The sequence below is a fragment of the Monodon monoceros genome, unplaced genomic scaffold (genome assembly GCF_005190385.1).
Source record: "Monodon monoceros isolate NGI ecotype Baffin Bay Population unplaced genomic scaffold, NGI_Narwhal_1 Super_Scaffold_6, whole genome shotgun sequence".
In the NCBI taxonomy this organism is placed as follows: Eukaryota; Metazoa; Chordata; class Mammalia; order Artiodactyla; family Monodontidae; genus Monodon; species Monodon monoceros.
Genome location: NW_021703783.1, coordinates 97,696,800 through 97,714,896, shown reverse-complemented (window position 1 = coordinate 97,714,896; position 18,097 = coordinate 97,696,800). Strand labels below are relative to the sequence as shown.

Sequence of the window (18,097 nt, the reverse complement as noted above, 5' to 3'; positions counted from 1 at the left end):
CCAGCCCCGCCCTGGCCCACGGGCAGCCCGAGACCCCGCACAGGCTGCCCACCTTGGGCCATGGCTTCCACGTCTGCCCTCCTCCGAGGATGGGCTATGCAAGGCCAGCAGCGCCTCACACAAAGCAACTGCTTGATGTGTGCTGGCCGAGTGAAAGGCCACTTTCCTCCCCCTCAGGAATTCCAAGGAGCTGGGGGGGTCGCCACAGCCCCCCAAAACCTGGCCTGAGATGAGAACAGCCTTGTGAGATCTGAGGCGTCACTTACGTGCCATGTAACAGTGGATCAAATGGGGGGTGCTGGGCGCCATACACATGCTGGATGCTATTCAGAAAGAAAGGAAAACAAATTAGCTTCTCCTCAGCTTTCGCAGGAGCCCCCCACTGACTCAGGAAGAAGGCCAGCTCCTCAAACCCACGCCCGAGGGAGCAACTCCGGCCACCGCAGGGTCCCGAGGGCGTGTCTGGAAGGAATGAATAGCGCCGTGCAAGCCCACGACCCGCACACAAACAGGGCATTCAGCCTCCCTGCGAACGGGCCTCACTGAGGGACCCACAGCCCCAAGGGCGTCAGCACAGAGCCTTGGGCATCGACCAGGGGAGCTGGTGAGGCTCCCCGCAGCCTCTGCCCTCGGACTAAAAGACAGACCACGAAACGCCCGTTGGGAAGTTCTCCTCTGGTACCATTCTGTCTAAAGATGGAATACAGAATTACAGAGAAGAGAAATATAATTTTGTTAAAAGACTTCATGGTTTCACTATAAAGTCTGTGTTCATCAGAGTAGATCTGGAAAAGAGACGGAAACAGAGTAACTTGCCGGCACACTGGTCAGTGGAGCGACCCCACCCATGCCCCTTCCTCCTCTCGACGCCCAGCCAGGGGCGGCCATGGGACCCGGGGCCGGTCAGAAAGAGACAAAGGAGAAACACTTAGCTGGCACACCCCTGGCCCTTAGCTTTCCCCTTCTTCTGGCCCGGAACACACATATGAGGCCGAGAGGTGCCTCAGCCATCCTGCCCCCGAGAGAAATAAACACGAGTTAAAACTAAAGCCTCCCTGGAAGAAGGGCAGTGGGGTGGGGACTGGCGGCGGAGATAAGGAGAGCACGGGTCTCCAGCAGGTTTGAGAGCTGCCAGCCCAACCTTGGACCTCGGACTTCATGGCATGAAATAAACAAGCCCCTGTTTGTTGACGCCATGGGCACTCAGAGTCCTAACTGATGCGGTCCACGTGGAACACTGAGGCAGAGCCTTGCAGGGTGCGTGTATGTAAAGACAAACACAGACACTCAGGTGTTCAGTAGATAGATGAAGTCTTCTTAGCTTTTTAAAACAGAATGAATGAAATCCTGCCTTGTTTACTTAGTAATGTATCACAACTATTTCCCCATATTACTGTTCTTCAATTTACTTAAATACATTTATTTACTTTATCTTTATACATATATTATGCGATACACACGAAAAATATATGTAGCTTATACACATTTAAAAACATAATACTGAGGGCACATGGGACCTTCCCATACCTTTCTCTGCAACTCCCATAAATCTATAATTATTTTCAAGTTTTGTAAGTTTTTTACAAATCTTAATAATGAGTACCACCTCCCTGGACAATCTCCCCTCTAATTTCACACTGTCCCACCATATGGTTACAGGGTAATTTGTTTAACCAGTGTTGACCGTGAGATATTTAACTTGTTTAAAATTGTGTGTGATTATAAAAGCAGCAATAAACTTTTCTGGGGACAATACTTTCACACAAATATAACTTCTAAAGGATAAAGTCCCAGAGAAGGAAGGCTTGGGACATAAAGGATGCACGTATGGACGGTAGGTATAAATGGCTGACCCCTGAACAACGCGGTGTGTGGGGTCACTGACCCGCCGCACAGTCGAAAATCTGAGCGTTGCTTCCAGTCGGCCCTGCGGTTGCTCCTACCTGCAGTTCTGCGCACACAGCTTCAGCCCACCCAGATGGTGCAGGGCTGTAGTATTTACTCCTGAAAAACACCCGCTTGTAAGCGGACCCACGCAGTTCAAACCCGTGTTGTTCAAGGGCCCACAGTAGGGACCGTGAATCATTGCTATTTGATGGGAGAAAAGGGGTCTCAGTGCTGCTTCTGCACCTTCTCGATGATTGGGGAGGCTGAGCGATCTTGAAACATATTTTGTTCATCTGTGCTGCTTCTTTTTGTAAAATGCCTGTTCGGACCCTTTGTCCATTTTTCTAAGGGGCTGTTCACCCTTTTCTGATTTGTAAAAACCTCTCTGTAAACAAAGGATTCCTTTGTCACTGAGGCAGTGAGGTGGGCAGAATAAGGGCCCCAAAAATGTCACCGCCCAAGCCCAGCACCTGTGAACGTGTCACCTCACACTGTCATAGGGAAGAAACTTTGTATTCTATTGCAAGTTCATCGCTAAAGGGAGGTTGCCTATAAGCTTAAATTATACATAGTGGCCCATCTCTGGGAACCCTGCCTCCCAGGTAATGAGCATTAAGCTAAAATACCTTTGTTTAGCTCACAGGAAACCTCCTGACCAGGCCCACCTGTGAATGACTGCAGGGAGGAAGAAATGAACACATCCCCTCTGGGGGCTGACGGGAACCAGGAAATGTTTGACTTTATTCCCTCCCCTTTTTGTATAAAAGGAGCCTGAATTATAAGTCAGGCAAGATGGTTCTTTGCGGCACGAGCCCACCATCTTCTTGGTCTGCTGGCTTTCTGAATCAAGTCGTTATTCCCTGTCCCAACAACTCGCCTCTCAATTATCAGCCTGTCACACAGCGAGCAGTACGAGCTTGAACTCGGTGACAAATTTGGGGGAGCCATCTAGGAGCCCTGCTGCTCGTGGCCAGCCGCCCCAGTCGGGGAACTTTCGGGTAAGGCCCTAGAAGCTGGCAGGACCACTTACCCTGAGGATCTGCCCTCCAAAGTTCCCTGAAACGACACCGGTTACCCCAGCGCTTGGCAGTTGGATCAAGGAATCGACATTCTGGGGGCCGACGGGCTCCATACAGTAGGGTTAAGTCGCTCCGCTGTGCACAGCCAGAAACTTTATTTCCTCTCCATTTGGGGCTTTTTCACTGGACTAAGCCAACTTGTTTTGTGTTTGAGTGGAGCACCCTGTCGGAGAGTGGGAAGAGCTGCTGGACTCTACCCGATTTGTGAATTTGTTTTGTATTTGAGTGGAGCACCCTGTCGGAGAGTGGGAAGAGCTGCTGGACTCTACCCGATTTGTGAATTTGTTTTGTATTTGAGTGGAGCACCCTGTCGGAGAGTGGGAAGAGGTGTTGGACTCCTACCCGATTTGTGAACCGGCTCGCTGCCTTCTTTGGATGCTAGCACTTGTGTGTGCCCTTTGTGTTTTGTCTTGAAAAGGGAGTAATGTTTCAACTCTCCCCAAAGAAAGTCCTCTGAGGTGCTTTTGGATAAGGGATCTGAATACAGCTCCGAAGCACGGGTGAGTGGAAGATGATACTGTAACAACGTGTGGCCACAGTACCTGTTAGGATCTCCACAGGGGGTTTAGAAAGGGTTATCTTGGGACGCTGTGCACCCTGTACTGCTACTCTTGCTGTGTTTATTACGCCGTTTATGGTCTCCTGTGTCCTTGGTATATGTAAAACCCCAAGGCCAAACTTGAGGGTTTATTTAGGATTTTGTTTGTTCTTTTGGTTTTTTTGTTTCATTTTGTTTGGTACTGTTTCTCCACTAACAGCCAAATCAGTTTTGTGATACTTAAAACTTTTACTGATATTAAATGGAGGAAAGGAACAGGAAAAAAAAACCTGTCCTTGTCCAAGAGTGGGACATTTGAGGAAAAAGAGAAAGGTTCCACTTGGTTCCTAAAATCACCAAAAGCTACAAACAAACAGAAGTGTCTTTTCCATAAATACTAGTAAAAAGGGTTTAGCTATGGTAGACAGGTGACCTTGATTTGTCCCATTTGCCAGAAACCCAATTTGAATCCAACCTCTTCTATAACCGATGGGTTTTACATTGTTGTACCTGATTCACGGCTAAAATTTTCGAATGGGAACTATGAGGTCCCTGTGTTTGTGTTTGCACATGTTTTATAGATGTGTGGCACTGCCAAAATTAATCCATAAAAGAGCTCTATTTAATTGGCTTAAAGGAAATTAAGTGCTTATAAATACTCAAATATAAAAGAAACTGGCCAGAATGAGTTTCAGGTTCACGTGATCTAGGAAATACTCAGTATTAACATCTGGTGTTAAGGTTAGCTTAAGCTTGTTGGTTTGATACAGATATGACTTTAGAGTCATCACCACTACGTAGAATACTTTCATTGTACCTGGGTTTACTAGAAATCAAATAAGGCCCTATCCCTGTTATAAAGTTTGTCGGCAAGAAAAATAACAGTGTGACGAAGCTTTTAAGTAAGTAAGATAGAGGTAAATGAAGTAGAGAGTTTTGGGTAAACTCCGCAGGAATAATGTTCTGGGAATGTCTGTCTGGAATAGTCTCTCCAGGTTTCTGTAACTCGAAACTAAACTAAGTTCTAAGATAAGATTGAACTTAATTAAAATCTCAGAGGTAAAGTGGTACAAGACCTGAATTTGGTTCTCTAAGAGGACAAAGTTTTCTTAAAATATTGAACTGCTTTTGGTAAAAGAATGAGTTTAAGTGATCTGTATTTGCCATTGAGATCTTTTATTATCACTGGTTAGAAACGCTTTGATATTTTTGACAAACTTCCCAAAGATCAAGTTCTAAGTGGGGTTCATTTGACCTCTGGCTAACTTTTGGATTTTCCGGAGGGTCCCTGGAACACCTCAAATTACTTGTTTTCTCTCCATCTCAGAGAGAGGAATATTAAACTCATTGGGCTTATGTGGTGTGTTGAATTGCAGGAGAGGCACTGTCAGATGAGTGATGATAAACTTCTTAGATCGTATCACATGGGTAAATGAATATATTCTAGAAATTATATGGAACTCCTAAAATTCTGGTATATCCTGGTAAAGATAACAGTCATAATTATAGAAATTATCTTAAATTGTTTGCCACAGCAGTAATCAAGTTTTTGTTCAACTGCACTGCAATCCCAGTTGGTTGATGCCAAAGCAAAAAGGCATCCTTTTAATGATTAGATGATCAATTGCTATCTATGGTTTTAAGTGGCTTTTGAACGACTCTATAGCTGTTTTGTGGGAAAAAGCAGGGAAGAATGACGGAATCCTTTCTGTGCAAGCATTGGTACTGTTATCAGGGAAAATAAGGAAGGGAATGAGAACGAGCACACACGGCTTCAAACCTTCACTCCTCTGGCTGAGCTGGCGTCCCAGCCACTCTGGCCGTTCTGCCAATATATCCACCCCATCCACTACCTCCCGTTCCCGACACTGGGGCTCAGGACCTCCCCTCCTTCTAGGGATCAATTAGAAAAGCCTGTGTTAGCTTCTGAGGCACAGGGACTTGTATCCAAGTATCGCCATCTAAGACCCGACAGGGCACCCAATTTGGGCCAGGAGCCACTTCCGGGACATCATGGCTATTTCCCCTATGCCATTATCTCATAGGGGGACTAAATGCAAATGACCAGCTGGCTGGGTTTCTCAGACTTCTTTAACTGGGTACAGGGAGGATCCTCTGCACCTGAAGCCCACCTGGCAGCACCCACAGCCGAGCCAAGGGAGACCCCAGTGAGGGAGGAAGGCCCCATTTTGGCAGGGCTCTGAAAGGGGAAACCAAAGCTAAAGAGTTTGAACAACATTCAAGAAACTCAGCAAAACAAATGAAGACCTCTCTGAATTTTTGGAGAGGATTTATCAGGCCTACAGACGTCATACTAATGCAGATCCCGAGGTCCCTGAAAATATCAGAATGGTCAATTTGACATTTCGGAGCAAAGCGCTTCAGATATCAGGACAAAGTTGCAGAAATGAGGTGGTGAATTTGGAATGAACCCTTCTCGATTGGTAGATGTTGCTTTTAAAGTGTTCAAAAGGGAACAACGACAGAAGAAAGAAGACGCAAGACGACACGCCACTTCTTCGGCAGTGGCGCTGGATTCCCGGAAGGAGGGGTGAGCCCTCACTGGGGAAAGAACAGCATGCTGTGAGGACGAGGAACACTGGAAAACAGAAAACAGTCAGAGCAGGAGCCCCTCGCCCGGTAGAAAGACAGGGACGCTCGGAAGAGGCCCAGGGGCTCCCTTGGACTTGAGGCGCCTAACTTCCCACAGGAGCCCCGGGTAAAACCGACAGTGGGAAGTGAGCTGATTGTCTTTCTGACAGACCTCACCCTGAAGTTTTTCACCAAAATGCCTTGACATCAGAATCCAGAACACACACTTTTTTTTTTCTTTTTTTTTTTTTGCCGCAGCGCATAGCTCGCGGGATCTTAGTTCTCCAACAAGGGATCGAATCCGGGCCCGCGGCAGTGGAAGCACAGTCCTAACCACTGGACCGCCAGGGAATTCCCCCAGAACACGCTTTACGCCTACAGATGGAGCTCATGAAAATCCCAGAAAAGGAGACAGAGCTCTTTCCCCCAAGGTCTTTAAAAATAACCCAGAGCCTGCTGTCAGACCTCCCCAGATGGGGACTCAACACAGAGGAACCTGCCCCACCGAGGACTGAAAGACAGACTCTCCGCAAATGCCTTAAACTGCAAGAAATTTCAGACAAGCTGGTGGTGTTTGTGTGGACGCTCTTTCAGGATGCGTGGAAACATATGCCACCTGGACAGAAGATCTCTGATGTGGGTAAAGCCCTCCGTAGGGAAATTATCCCCTGATTTCGATGACGGCATTAAAACAACATTCATCCTGGAGACCATAATCAACAGGAAAAACCAAGAAAATGAATCATACATTAAAAAGGAACGTCGCTAAAACACGTCGCGAGACACTGAACTTGGGCTAAGGCCTTGCCAGTTGCGCTGCTACGGATCAGTGGCTCCCAGAAGCGGGCTTAAATTAAGCCCCTTTAGAATACTGTATGGCAGGCCATTGCAGGTGTGTGCCCAGGCAGGAGGATCTATAAATGCTAAAGACCTAGCGGTGGCCAATCACATTAAAACTTCGGGCACTATTTATTCATGAGTTTACCTCCAACAGGCCTGGCCATCCAACCGAAGTAGACGGGAATTCCATCTCCATTGCCCATTGGAGAAGGGGCAACCAATTTGTTTAATTGGGTCCAAATAAATAGCACCGGAATTTAGTATATGTACTGGGAACTGGAACCAAAACCCCAAGTTCAGTTACGAATTAGACAACAAAGTGCTAAGAGGTTTCGTCGGGTTCAACTAGTTGTAGATAAAAAGGACTAACTAAAAATTCTAAGGGATATTCATCACCTCCGTTCAGCAGAATGGTCTTCATTCCTTTTCCCACAAGACCGTTGAATGGATGCTGACAGTGGGGAATAGCAATACGGAAGAACCTTTTTATATTCCATCACAAGTTCATCACTAAAGGGATGTTGCCTGTAAGCTTAAATTATACATAGTGGCCCATCTCTGGGAACCCTGCCTCCCAGGTAATGACCGTTAAGCTAAAATACCTTTGTTTAGCTCACAGGAAACCTCCTGCCCAGGCCCACCTGTGAAGGACTGCAGGCAGGAAGAAATTAACACATCCTCTCTGGGGGCTGACGGGAACCAGGAAGTGTTTCACTTTACCCCCTCCCCTTTTCGTATAAAAGGAGCCTGAGTTCTAACTCAGGCAAGCTGGCTCTTTGGGGCACGGGCCCACCATCCTCTTGGTCTGCTGGCTTTCTGAGTAAAGTCGCTACTCCCTGTCCCAACAACTTTTCTCTCGATAACTGGCCTGTTGTGCAGCGGGCAGTACCAGCTTAGACTCGGTAACAACACAGCAGAGGGGGCTTTTTAGATGTGACTAAGGGCACACACCTTGGGAGAGCATCCTGCGTTATTCAGGTGGGTTCAATCTAATCACAAGTCCTTAAGTGGAAAACCTCCCCGGCTGTGGTCTGGGGGCAGATCATGACCATGGAGGAAGGCTCAGAGCGAGGCTGCACAGCTGGCTTTGAGGATGCAGAAAGGGGGCCATAGTCAAGGCAGCCTTGAGAAGCTAGAATGGTAAGGAGATGGTTTCTCGCCTAGAGACTCCAGAAAGCCCTGCCAACACCTTGGTTTTAGCCCAGTGAGACCTGTGTGCAGACTTCTGACCTCCAGAACTGTAAGATAATAAATATGTGTTATTAGCCAGGAGGTTTGTGGTAATTTGTTTCAGCAGCAATGGAAAACTAATACAGGTAGCAAATCTGTTTTCCTGGTACGTGGGAGGCTTAAAGGTTTATGTTAAGTCATCACACTTTAATCCTTTACGGAGGGCTCTGCTTTGAGGACTATACTTGGAAAAGCCCACCCCCTACTGCCCTAGTCCATTCAGGGTGCTATAATAAAAAATACCATGCACTGAGCAGCTTATAAACAAAGTCTCACGGTCGTGCAGGCTGGGAAGTCCAAGATCAAGGCATATGCGCTTTCAGTGTCTGGGGAGAACTCCCTTCCTGGTGTGCAGACAGACATCTCCCTATATCCTCACATGGCAGAATGGGTGAAAGAGCCCTCTGGGGTCTCTCTTGTAAGGACACTAACCTCATTCACGAGGGTTCCACCCTCATGACATAATCACCTCCCAAAGGCCCCACTTCCTAACACCATCACGTTGGGGGTTAGGATCTCAACATACGAATTTGCGGGGCACGCAAACATTCAGTCCATAACACCTAAGGCTGCATAAATATGAGTGTGTTTCATATTTCATTTTTTACCCCCGTGTTTTCAGTCGCCTAGAATTTATTTTATTTCGCTATATACTACTTAGTAGGAAACTTCTTTAAAAAGTAACCTATTCCAATTTATTAAACAACCTACCCTTTCCCCCACTGGTTTGAGGGTATCATCTTTAATAATACATTAAATTATTATATATAGGTCATTTTTTCAGTTTCCTATGCAGTTTCTATTCAGTTTTCCATTCCTGTGCCTGCAGCACAATATTTAAATCAGGTAAAATGCTCTTTTTTACATCCTAAGGCTTCTCAGCACAATTTAACAAACATCTGACAATGCCACTTTGTGATGGGCGTTATGATGGGTGCTGGGCAGGCACAGATGAACACACTATAGTCCAAACTCTTAAGGACCTTGCAGTTTACTTATAATAGCAAAAAACGAACCAGCATTATAATGCTCCATGAGAATTCCTACAATAACATGCCACAAGGGTACATAAAGCCAGTCTTACGGAAAAGGAAGGTTCCTCGAGGAAAAATTCCTGAAACTGAGACCTATGAAAAGAATAGGAAGAGTGAGGTAGACAGAACGTTCCAAGCAAAGAGAACAACACAATAAGACCCTGACGGCGCGGGAGAGGGTGAAATGGTTGGGAACTGAAAGCCACAGCTGGTGGCCTGTCACTAGAGTGCGCAGAAGGCAAGTGCCAGGGCAGACCTTGCCTCGAGGTCCTGGGACACCAGAGTGCAGAGGGGCCTGAAGACCCCAGTCCAGCCCTCACTCCACAGAGGAGGGGAGGGGCTCTCAAGAGGCCTGTCTTTGCTGTGATCCAAAAGCAAGGCAGTGACCCTCCACTTGCCCTGTGCGGACACCTCTGCGGTGGGCAAGGCCCACAGGGAGGTCACGTCGGGCCTGGAGGGGCCCTGGAGGAGAAGCTTCTCCCAAAGGCAAGAAACACACAGGAAGGGGGAGGGACAACACCATGCCCACCCCACTGTGCGCCAACCACTCAGCTTCAGCCTTTCCCAACAGCCTCCGAATCTGCTCCAGACTCCTGTTTGCTCTTCAGCATGAGATACAGCAGACAATAAAACACGCAGCATAACAGCCGTGGTGAACAGATTTAGCATCATTTCAAACTCAGTGTGTCTGTTCCTCTTATCCTCACAACCCAGCAGGCAGATATGGCTATCCCCACCGTACAGATGGAGAAACTGAGGGACAGAAAGCTTAAGTGGCCTGCCCAAGGTCACACCCAGCTAGCAGGTTGCAAGGCCAGCTTAATAGCACCTAGAACATAAATACCCACACAAACACCACAGCGTCACTTTGGCTCCATCCAAAACCCTATCATTTGGGGGCTTCCCTGGCGGTCCCTGGTTAGGGCTTGGTGCTTTCGCTATGGGGTCCAGGTTCGATCCCTGGTCTGGGAACTAAGCCCCTGCAAGCCTCGCTGCACGGCCGGAAAAACAAAAACCCTATCATTTTGTCATACAATAGATTTGAAACCCTCCCCAATTCTACTGTCCTATGAGGTCACTAGCAACCTGAATCTGACACTTAAAATTCTCACACAAGTGTTTATACCTTTACTGCAGACTTGTGCATCTCTAGGCAACCTATGATGTTATTCTGCATGTTTGTAAAGATTAAGTTAATATTATTTTATAATATACCAACTTTATATATCTTTTTGCAGCTTTATTTTCTCTCAAGATGGTTTTTATGTGTGTCAGTGTTAACACATGTAGCTCCAGTTTTGTTGTCCTGTGAGGTTTCATTGTGTGTCAAGGGGGGTGTTTTAGCAGTAAACCAACTTTTCAAAAGAACTTCTACAGAGAAACACAGGACAGGCAGAAGCAGAGCTGTTCCAGTAAAGGGGAGAAAAGCAGGAGCGCACCCACTTCCCAACTCATTCTGAGGCCAGAATTACCCTGATACCAAAAGCAGACAAGTACATCACAAAAGAAAACTACAGGGAATCCCTGGTCAGGGAACTAGGATCCCGCAAGCTGCGCGGCCAAAAAAAAAAAAAAAAACTACAGACCGGTATCTCCTATAAGTATACGCACAAAACTCCTCAACAAAATACTAGCAAACCAAATCCAACAACATTAAAAAAGGATTGTATATCATGACCAAGTAGGATTTATTCAAGGAGTGCAAGGCTGGCTTAAAACCTGAAAATCCCAACAGGAAAAAGGACAAAGCCACACAATGATTTCAATAGTCACAGAAAAAGCACCTGACAAAACCCAACACCCCTTCATGATAAAGATGCTCAACAAACTAGTAATAGAAGGAAATGTCCTCATCCTGATAAAAGACATCTACAAAAAACCCATATCTAACATCATACCTAAGGCGAATGACTGAATGTTTTCCCCCTAAGGTCAGGAACAAGACAAGGATGTCCACTCTCCCCACTTTTGTTCAATATTGTACTGGAGGTCTTAGGGCAACTAGGCAAGAATGAGAATAAAAGGCATCCAGATTAGAAACGAAGAAGTAAAACGAACAAGATAATATAATCTTATGTACAGAAAATACTAAAGAATTCACTAAAAAAGTAGTGAAACTAAACAACAAATTCAGCAAGGCCTCAACATACAAGACGAACATACAAATATTAATTGTATTTCTATACATTCGCAATGAACAATCCAAAAACGAAATTAAAAAAACAACTCCACTTATTATAACATCAAAAAGAATATGTTTAGGAACAGATTAACAAAAGATGTCTAAAACTTATACTCTGAAAACTAAAAACTACTATTGAAAGAATTTAAAGAAAACCTCAATCAATGGAAAAATACCCATGTTTGTATTAAAAGACGTAATATTGTTAAGCCTACAGCACTCTCTAAATTCACTACAGACTCAACGCATCCCTATCAAAATACCAGGCAGCTTCTACCTAGAAATTGATAAGATGACCCTGAAATTCACATGGAAACTCAAGAGACCCAGAATGACCAGGTTAAAACACTCTTGAAAAAGAATGAAGTTGGAGGACTCACTCCTCCAGATTTCAAAACTTACTAAAAGATTCAGTAATCAAGTCAGTATGGTACTGGCATAAGGATAAACATAGAGATCAGTGGAACAGAACTGAGATTCTAGACTCCTCACATTTACAGTCAATTGATTTTTTTTTAATGATTTTTTTTTAATGACTCACTCCTCCAGATTTCAAAACTTACTAAAAGATTCAGTAATCAAGTCAGTATGGTACTGGCATAAGGATAAACATAGAGATCAGTGGAAAAGAACTGAGATTCTAGACTCCTCACATTTACAGTCAATTGATTTTTTTTTTTAATGGTGCCAAGACCCTTCACTGGAGAAAGAACTGTCTTTCAACAGATGGTGCTGGGACAACTAGATAACCACATGCGAAGAAAAAAGTTGCACCCTAGATGGATAGGTAAACAAAATGTGGTATACCCATAAAATGGAAGATTACTCAGCTATAAAATGAAATGCTGATACATGCTACAACACAAAGGACCTTGCAAACATTATGCTGAGTACAGGAAGCCAGTCAGTCACCAAAAAATCCCCACATTATCATATGACTCCATTTATATGAAATGTCTCTAATGGACAAATCATACTATAGAGACAGACAGATTAGTGGTTTCCTGGGGTGTGGGGTGGGAAGCCGGGGTGACCACTAATGAGTACAGGGTTTCTTTCTGAGATGATAAACATGTTCTACAATTGACTGTGGTGAGAGTTATACAACCTTTTGAATACAATATAATATCATTGAATTTTACACTTTAAATGAGTGAATGGTGGCGTATGTGAATTAAAATAGGTGAATTATGATATGTGAACCTCAATAAAGATGTAACTTTTTTAAAAGGCAATACAGGTTCCACTTGGTTCTCCTGGCCACCATGCTGTGAGGAAGCCCACACCAGCCAGCCACACGGAGGGCCCGTAGGTGTGGGCACCACAACTAACAGCGCTGGCGGGGGTCCCGGGTGACGGCCTGCGCCCAACTGCTAGACACGTGAGGGACTCAGGCTGCAGCCTTCAAGACTTCCCAGTGACACCCAGGAGCTTTCTTTTCTTTTTTCCTTTTCTTTGGCCAAAAAAAAAAAAGTATCAGCCTGCCTAGGTCAAGCACCACCCATCTGTCGTGGTCCCTTTCCTGAAATTTCTATGGATGCCTCCCTGACCTTGGTAGAAAGTTTCCAGTTTTAAGAATCCAAAGGCCTGGGTTCAAGTCCCAATAAGAGCGTTAACCAAGTAATTGTTCCCAGCTTTACCTTCCTCATCCCAGAGATGGAAACTAAGAATGTGTATGAAATGAGATAACCATATAAAAGCAGTGTGAGTACTGCAGTGACCTAGGACAGACAGTATTTACCAATACTATCAATCTATCTTTCCTCGAACATTTGCATTCTTCCATTATGCGCAAATGTATTCAATACGGCTCCAAACCAGCAGGCGGTCTGGTCTGCAACCCACCATTTGCATGTCATTTTCACAAAAGTCTGCAGCATTGTCACATACTGCAGGCCTTTCCCTCCCAGGACAGCAGGAGACGCATTAATGCTTCATGGGCAAACCACCTGTGTTTACTGAGCAGAAAATGTTCCAACCAAGTTCAAGCTCAGACTAAAAGGAACCTCATTTTATCTTATTAAAATTACATTTTTATTCGGTTTTGCATAGGGAAAGAGAAAAACAGGCTTCAACTAAAGCCCTTTTTAAAGAATAAGTGGTAACTAATACACATACCTCCTTTCAAATAATGAAATCTTTCCTTAAAAAATACATTAACCAATAAACTTTTTTAGAAATTGTACTGCTTTAAAACACTACAGTAATTCCCTGAACCCTAATGATTCCTTCTAAAAAGCAGATCCACGTCACATAGTCCCACTGCCAGCTACACACCCTGGAAAAACAGTTACACAGGTACACAAGGAGACAGGTTCAGCGATGTTCATAATACCGCAAAGAGAAAAAATGTTAAGAAAAATCTAGATGTCCATCATCAACTTAATAATGAATAAACAAACTAGAACATACGCATATAATGGAATACCAACCACAGTAAACATGAAGGAACTTCAGCCACCAGATTCAAGATGGGGCAAGTTCATTAACATAATAGTGAAATGTTGAATACACACAGTACGACAACACCACTTACAGGAAGTTTTTTAAATGCAAAAATGAGACAGTATATCATTTTTGGGTACATACATGAGTGGTCAAAAATCCTACTGCATGCAGGGTAACCGCAAAGTTCAGAACTGTGACGATCAGGGGAAGTGAGAGTAAAGAGCTGGGCCCAGGAAAAGAACACAACAGCATCAACTGTGGACGTGGTCTACATTCCCTGTATTCATCTGTATGCCTTCCTCAAAGTATGAAATGTGTTCTAGTGTTTCAAACAGATGGCTCTGGCTCTGAGAGGGGAGGTGTTTGCAGGCACAGCCATTCAGAGGGTCAGGCAATGCAGTGCCTGGAGCGCTCCTCGAAGACACGTTTCTCTAAGTCTCCTCCGACCCCATTCTTCCTACACCGTACACAGAAATCTTTCAAAAAGAAGGCTCACCGTCATTAGCCACCACAGAAATGCAAATCAAGATCACAACTAGAGGGACTTCCCTGGCAGTCCAGTGGTTAAGACTCTGCACTTCCACTGCAGGGGGCAGGGGTTCGATCCCTGGTCAAGAACTAAGATCCTGCATGCCGCAAGCCGTGACCAAAAAATTTTAAAAAAAAGAAAAAATCACAATTAGGCACCACTTCACAGCCAGGAGGGGGGCAAAAATTTAAAGATAATATGTGTTGGCGAGGATGCAGAGAAACTGAAACCCTCACACGCTGTGGATGGGAGTGAAAATGGGTGCAGCCGCTCTGGACAACAGCCTGGCAGGTCTTCAAAAGGTCCAACATGGACCACATGACCCTGCCATTCCGCTTCTAGGTACACACCCAAGAGAAATGGAAACATGTCTACACAAAAACTTGTACTGTATTATTCGTAAAAGCCAAAATGTGGAAAGAGTCCAAATGTCCATCAACTGATGAACGGATAAATCAAATGTGCCTATATCCATACGACGGAATAGTCATTATTAGGTCATAAAAAGAGATGCTCCAACATGGGTGACCCTTGAAAACGTCACAGTCAGTCAAAGAAGCCAGTCACAAAGGACCACACATATAATTCAATTTACATGACACGTCCAGAACAGGCAGATCTATAGAAACGAAAGGTACGTCAGCAGTTGCCAGGGGCTGGGATGAGGGAAGGGGAGTCACTGCTGATGAGTTCTGGGCCTCTCTCTGGGGTGATGGTGGCACAGCTGGGTGAACACACTAAAAACACTGAATTGTATACTTTAAGCGGGTGAAATGTATGTTACATAAATGATATCTCTACAAAGGCGTTAAAAGGAAGGAAGGAAGGAAGGAAGGAAGGAAGGAAGGAAGGAGGGAGGGCGGGCGAGCTAGGGAGAACTGAAGATGGGGAAGGACTAGACCAGTCCCTCCTGGCCCAGGTGCCAGGGAGCAGGTGCGCATGAGGGGAAGGCTCAGGGTTCAAAAGCACGCCTTCAGCACCCGTCGCCCAGATGACCAACATCACTCGATGAACCTTTAAACAGGCCCAAGTCCACCCCTCCCGCCCCGGATAACAGAGTCTGCACTGCTACCATCACAGAACATTTCAGTATACTTCATGTGGAAAGGACAGAAATTTTTATCATCCTCCAAAATAAGAAAATGAAACTTAAGAAAGACTAATTTGGGCTTCCCTGGTGGCGCAGTGGTTGAGAGTCCGCCTGCCGATGCAGGGGACACAGGTTTGTGCCCCGGTCCGGGAAGATCCCACATGCCGCAGAGCGGCTGGGCCCGTGAGCCGTGGCCGCTGAGCCTGCGCATCCGGAGCCTGTGCCCCGCAGCGGGAGAGGCCACAGCAGTGAGAGGCCCGCGTACCGCAAAAAAAAAAAAAAAAAAAAAAAAAAAAAAAGACTAATTTGTTACCAGTAGGCAAGGCGGGGACCATGAGCCGTGTCCTCTGGGTCCAACTGGTATATATCCTGATGACCACATGCCTGAGCAGCCGGGAAGGACTGTCAGATGGAAGAAGAATGACTGAGAACTAACAAGGCATCACAGGCTCCAACACTGCGATGTAACAGAGGCTCCCAGCTCGGTGAGAGGGTTGGGTCCAGACAAAGGACAGCACAGGACGGGTCAGGAAGGAAGGCAGAGAGACGCCCACAATGTGCCCCGAAGCGGCCCCCAACTAGAAGCGCCTCCCACGAGAGCCCTGAGTTCCTATAAAGGTCACCTCTTCTGCAGAAGGCACAGAAAACGCCCCCATTGGTAAGGGAAAGAAAGATGACAGAAGAACGGGCAAAGCTAAGGTTTAAAGAGAGAACCGGGAAGAGCGCTCCTAGAGGACGGGGCCCCAACATGAAGACAGGCTGGAGACACTGGGCAGATGCAGGAACGCTCAAAAGAGAGAGATGGGCCCCGGGGACCAACGCCATCTCTTCAGGGTTTTATCCAGGCTGCCTTTACAACACCAGTCAGTAAAGCTTTTTGTTTTTGGTCTTGCCACGCGGCATGTGGGATCTTACTTCCCCAACCAGGGATAAAATCCATGCCTCCTGCAGTGGATAATCACTGGACCACCAGGGAAGTCCCCAGGAATGCTTTTTTTTTTTTTTTTAATTTATATTTGGCTGTGTTGTGTCTTCGTTGCTGTGCGCGGGCTTTCTCTAGTTTCAGCGAACGGGCACTACTCTTCCTTGTGGTGCACAGGCTTCTCACTGCGTGGCTTCTCTTGTTGCAGAGCATGGGCTCTAGGCACGCGGGCTTCAACAGTTGTGGCACATAGGCTCAGTAGTTGTGGCTCACGGGCTCTAAAGCACAGACTCAGTAGTTGTGGGGCACGGGCTTAGTTGCTCCGCGGCATGTGGGATCTTCCCAGACCAGGGCTCGAACCCGTGTCCCCTGCATTGGCAGGTGAATTCTTAACCACTGTACCACCAGGGAAGCCCTCCAGGAAAGCTTTTTAAAAACTCAGAGTCAAAGACTGTCTGTCTGAGGGCCTACTTGTGGACAGCCAAGCTCTGGGGCGTGGCCTTCACCGAGAGCACCACGAATCAGTGACATCTTAGCCAGTCACAGACAACACCGAGGCTGCCCCACTAGAGTCACTCGACACACCCTGGCTGAGCACCTGCTCCAGGCCCGGTCCGACACTGGCGCTGCGAAGATGCCAGGGATTCTGCTCCCGCCGTGGTGGAGAGTGATTAGGATACAGGTAGGCACTGAAGTGGGAGGAGAAAGGAGGGAATGAGCCTAAGTTACAGAGCAGAAGCCAGGAAGGCAGGAGGAAGGAGAGCCCAATGTCGCAAGGCCTCTGGGTTTGACAATAAGGTGATTCTCTCCTGGGTATCCCAGAGAACTTCTTTCTGGTCTGAACTTGGACCGCCTACACCAAGGCCCTGGCTCTGAAACAAAACTGATGGGACGACACCAGAAGAGCTTTTTTTTTTTTCACTAAAGGTTAAAGAGCAGTGAGTGAAAATAACAATGAATGAAACGGCAAAGAGCGAGAGGAGATAAAAGTAAAAGAAATACATCCAAGCTGCGGTGCCCTAAGCATCATAAAATAAATGAAAAATTATACGGCCACCTTTCCGATTAGCTGCCTCCCTGTACTTCAGACACATGAAGTGAACAGGCAAATCATGTAGTATCTCAGTTTACAGCCCATCAACCTCCCCAAGCACAGTCATCACTCAATGTCTCCAGTAGTTTTCTGAAAGATGAACTAAATTAGCAACTGATTTACCATTAGGCGTGTTCTAACCACAGTGATGCTCCCCAGATTTATAAAATACGTTCAGAAGGGTAAGTTTTCCAAGCAAATTAACTTTAGAGGACTCTGGAGGAAAATGTATGAAACGCCATTATTACGAGGGTAAACAGTTCCACCATTCCTCCCGCCCATGGCATCATCTGGAATGGTCCCGCCCACAGGGTCAAGTGCAGACACACGTGGCCCTACAGGACCCTGAGCAGAGGGGCTCCCGGGCTGTCCCACCGTCAACACCCACGCTACGCCACCTGGCAGTGACGCTCGCCCCGTCCCGCAAGCTCTCAGCCACCTACTGAGCTCTCCCCACCGGGCCACGAGCTCCCTGTAAGAGGGCCTGGAGTTCGTCTCCAGTCACACTCCTTGGGGGCCCAGGAGCCAGTGGAGACGGGCACTTACTGATCCAATCAGCAAGCTGCTTCACGGATGGCTCTTCAGACAGGTCTTAAAAGTGAGGATGTTGACAAACTCACCCCTCACATGAAA

The 18,097-nt window shown here is 46.3% G+C and overlaps 1 protein-coding gene across 1 annotated transcript in view; it reads right to left on the bottom strand.

Annotated features, from left to right (window-relative positions):
* Positions 1 to 18,097, bottom strand: part of TBC1D22A (TBC1 domain family member 22A) — a 316,922-nt gene that overhangs the window by 287,377 nt on the left and 11,448 nt on the right. The window contains exon 2 of the mRNA XM_029205055.1: positions 267 to 323. Coding sequence (XP_029060888.1) covers positions 267 to 323 — 57 coding nt within the window. The remainder of the gene's footprint in view (positions 1 to 266; positions 324 to 18,097) is intronic.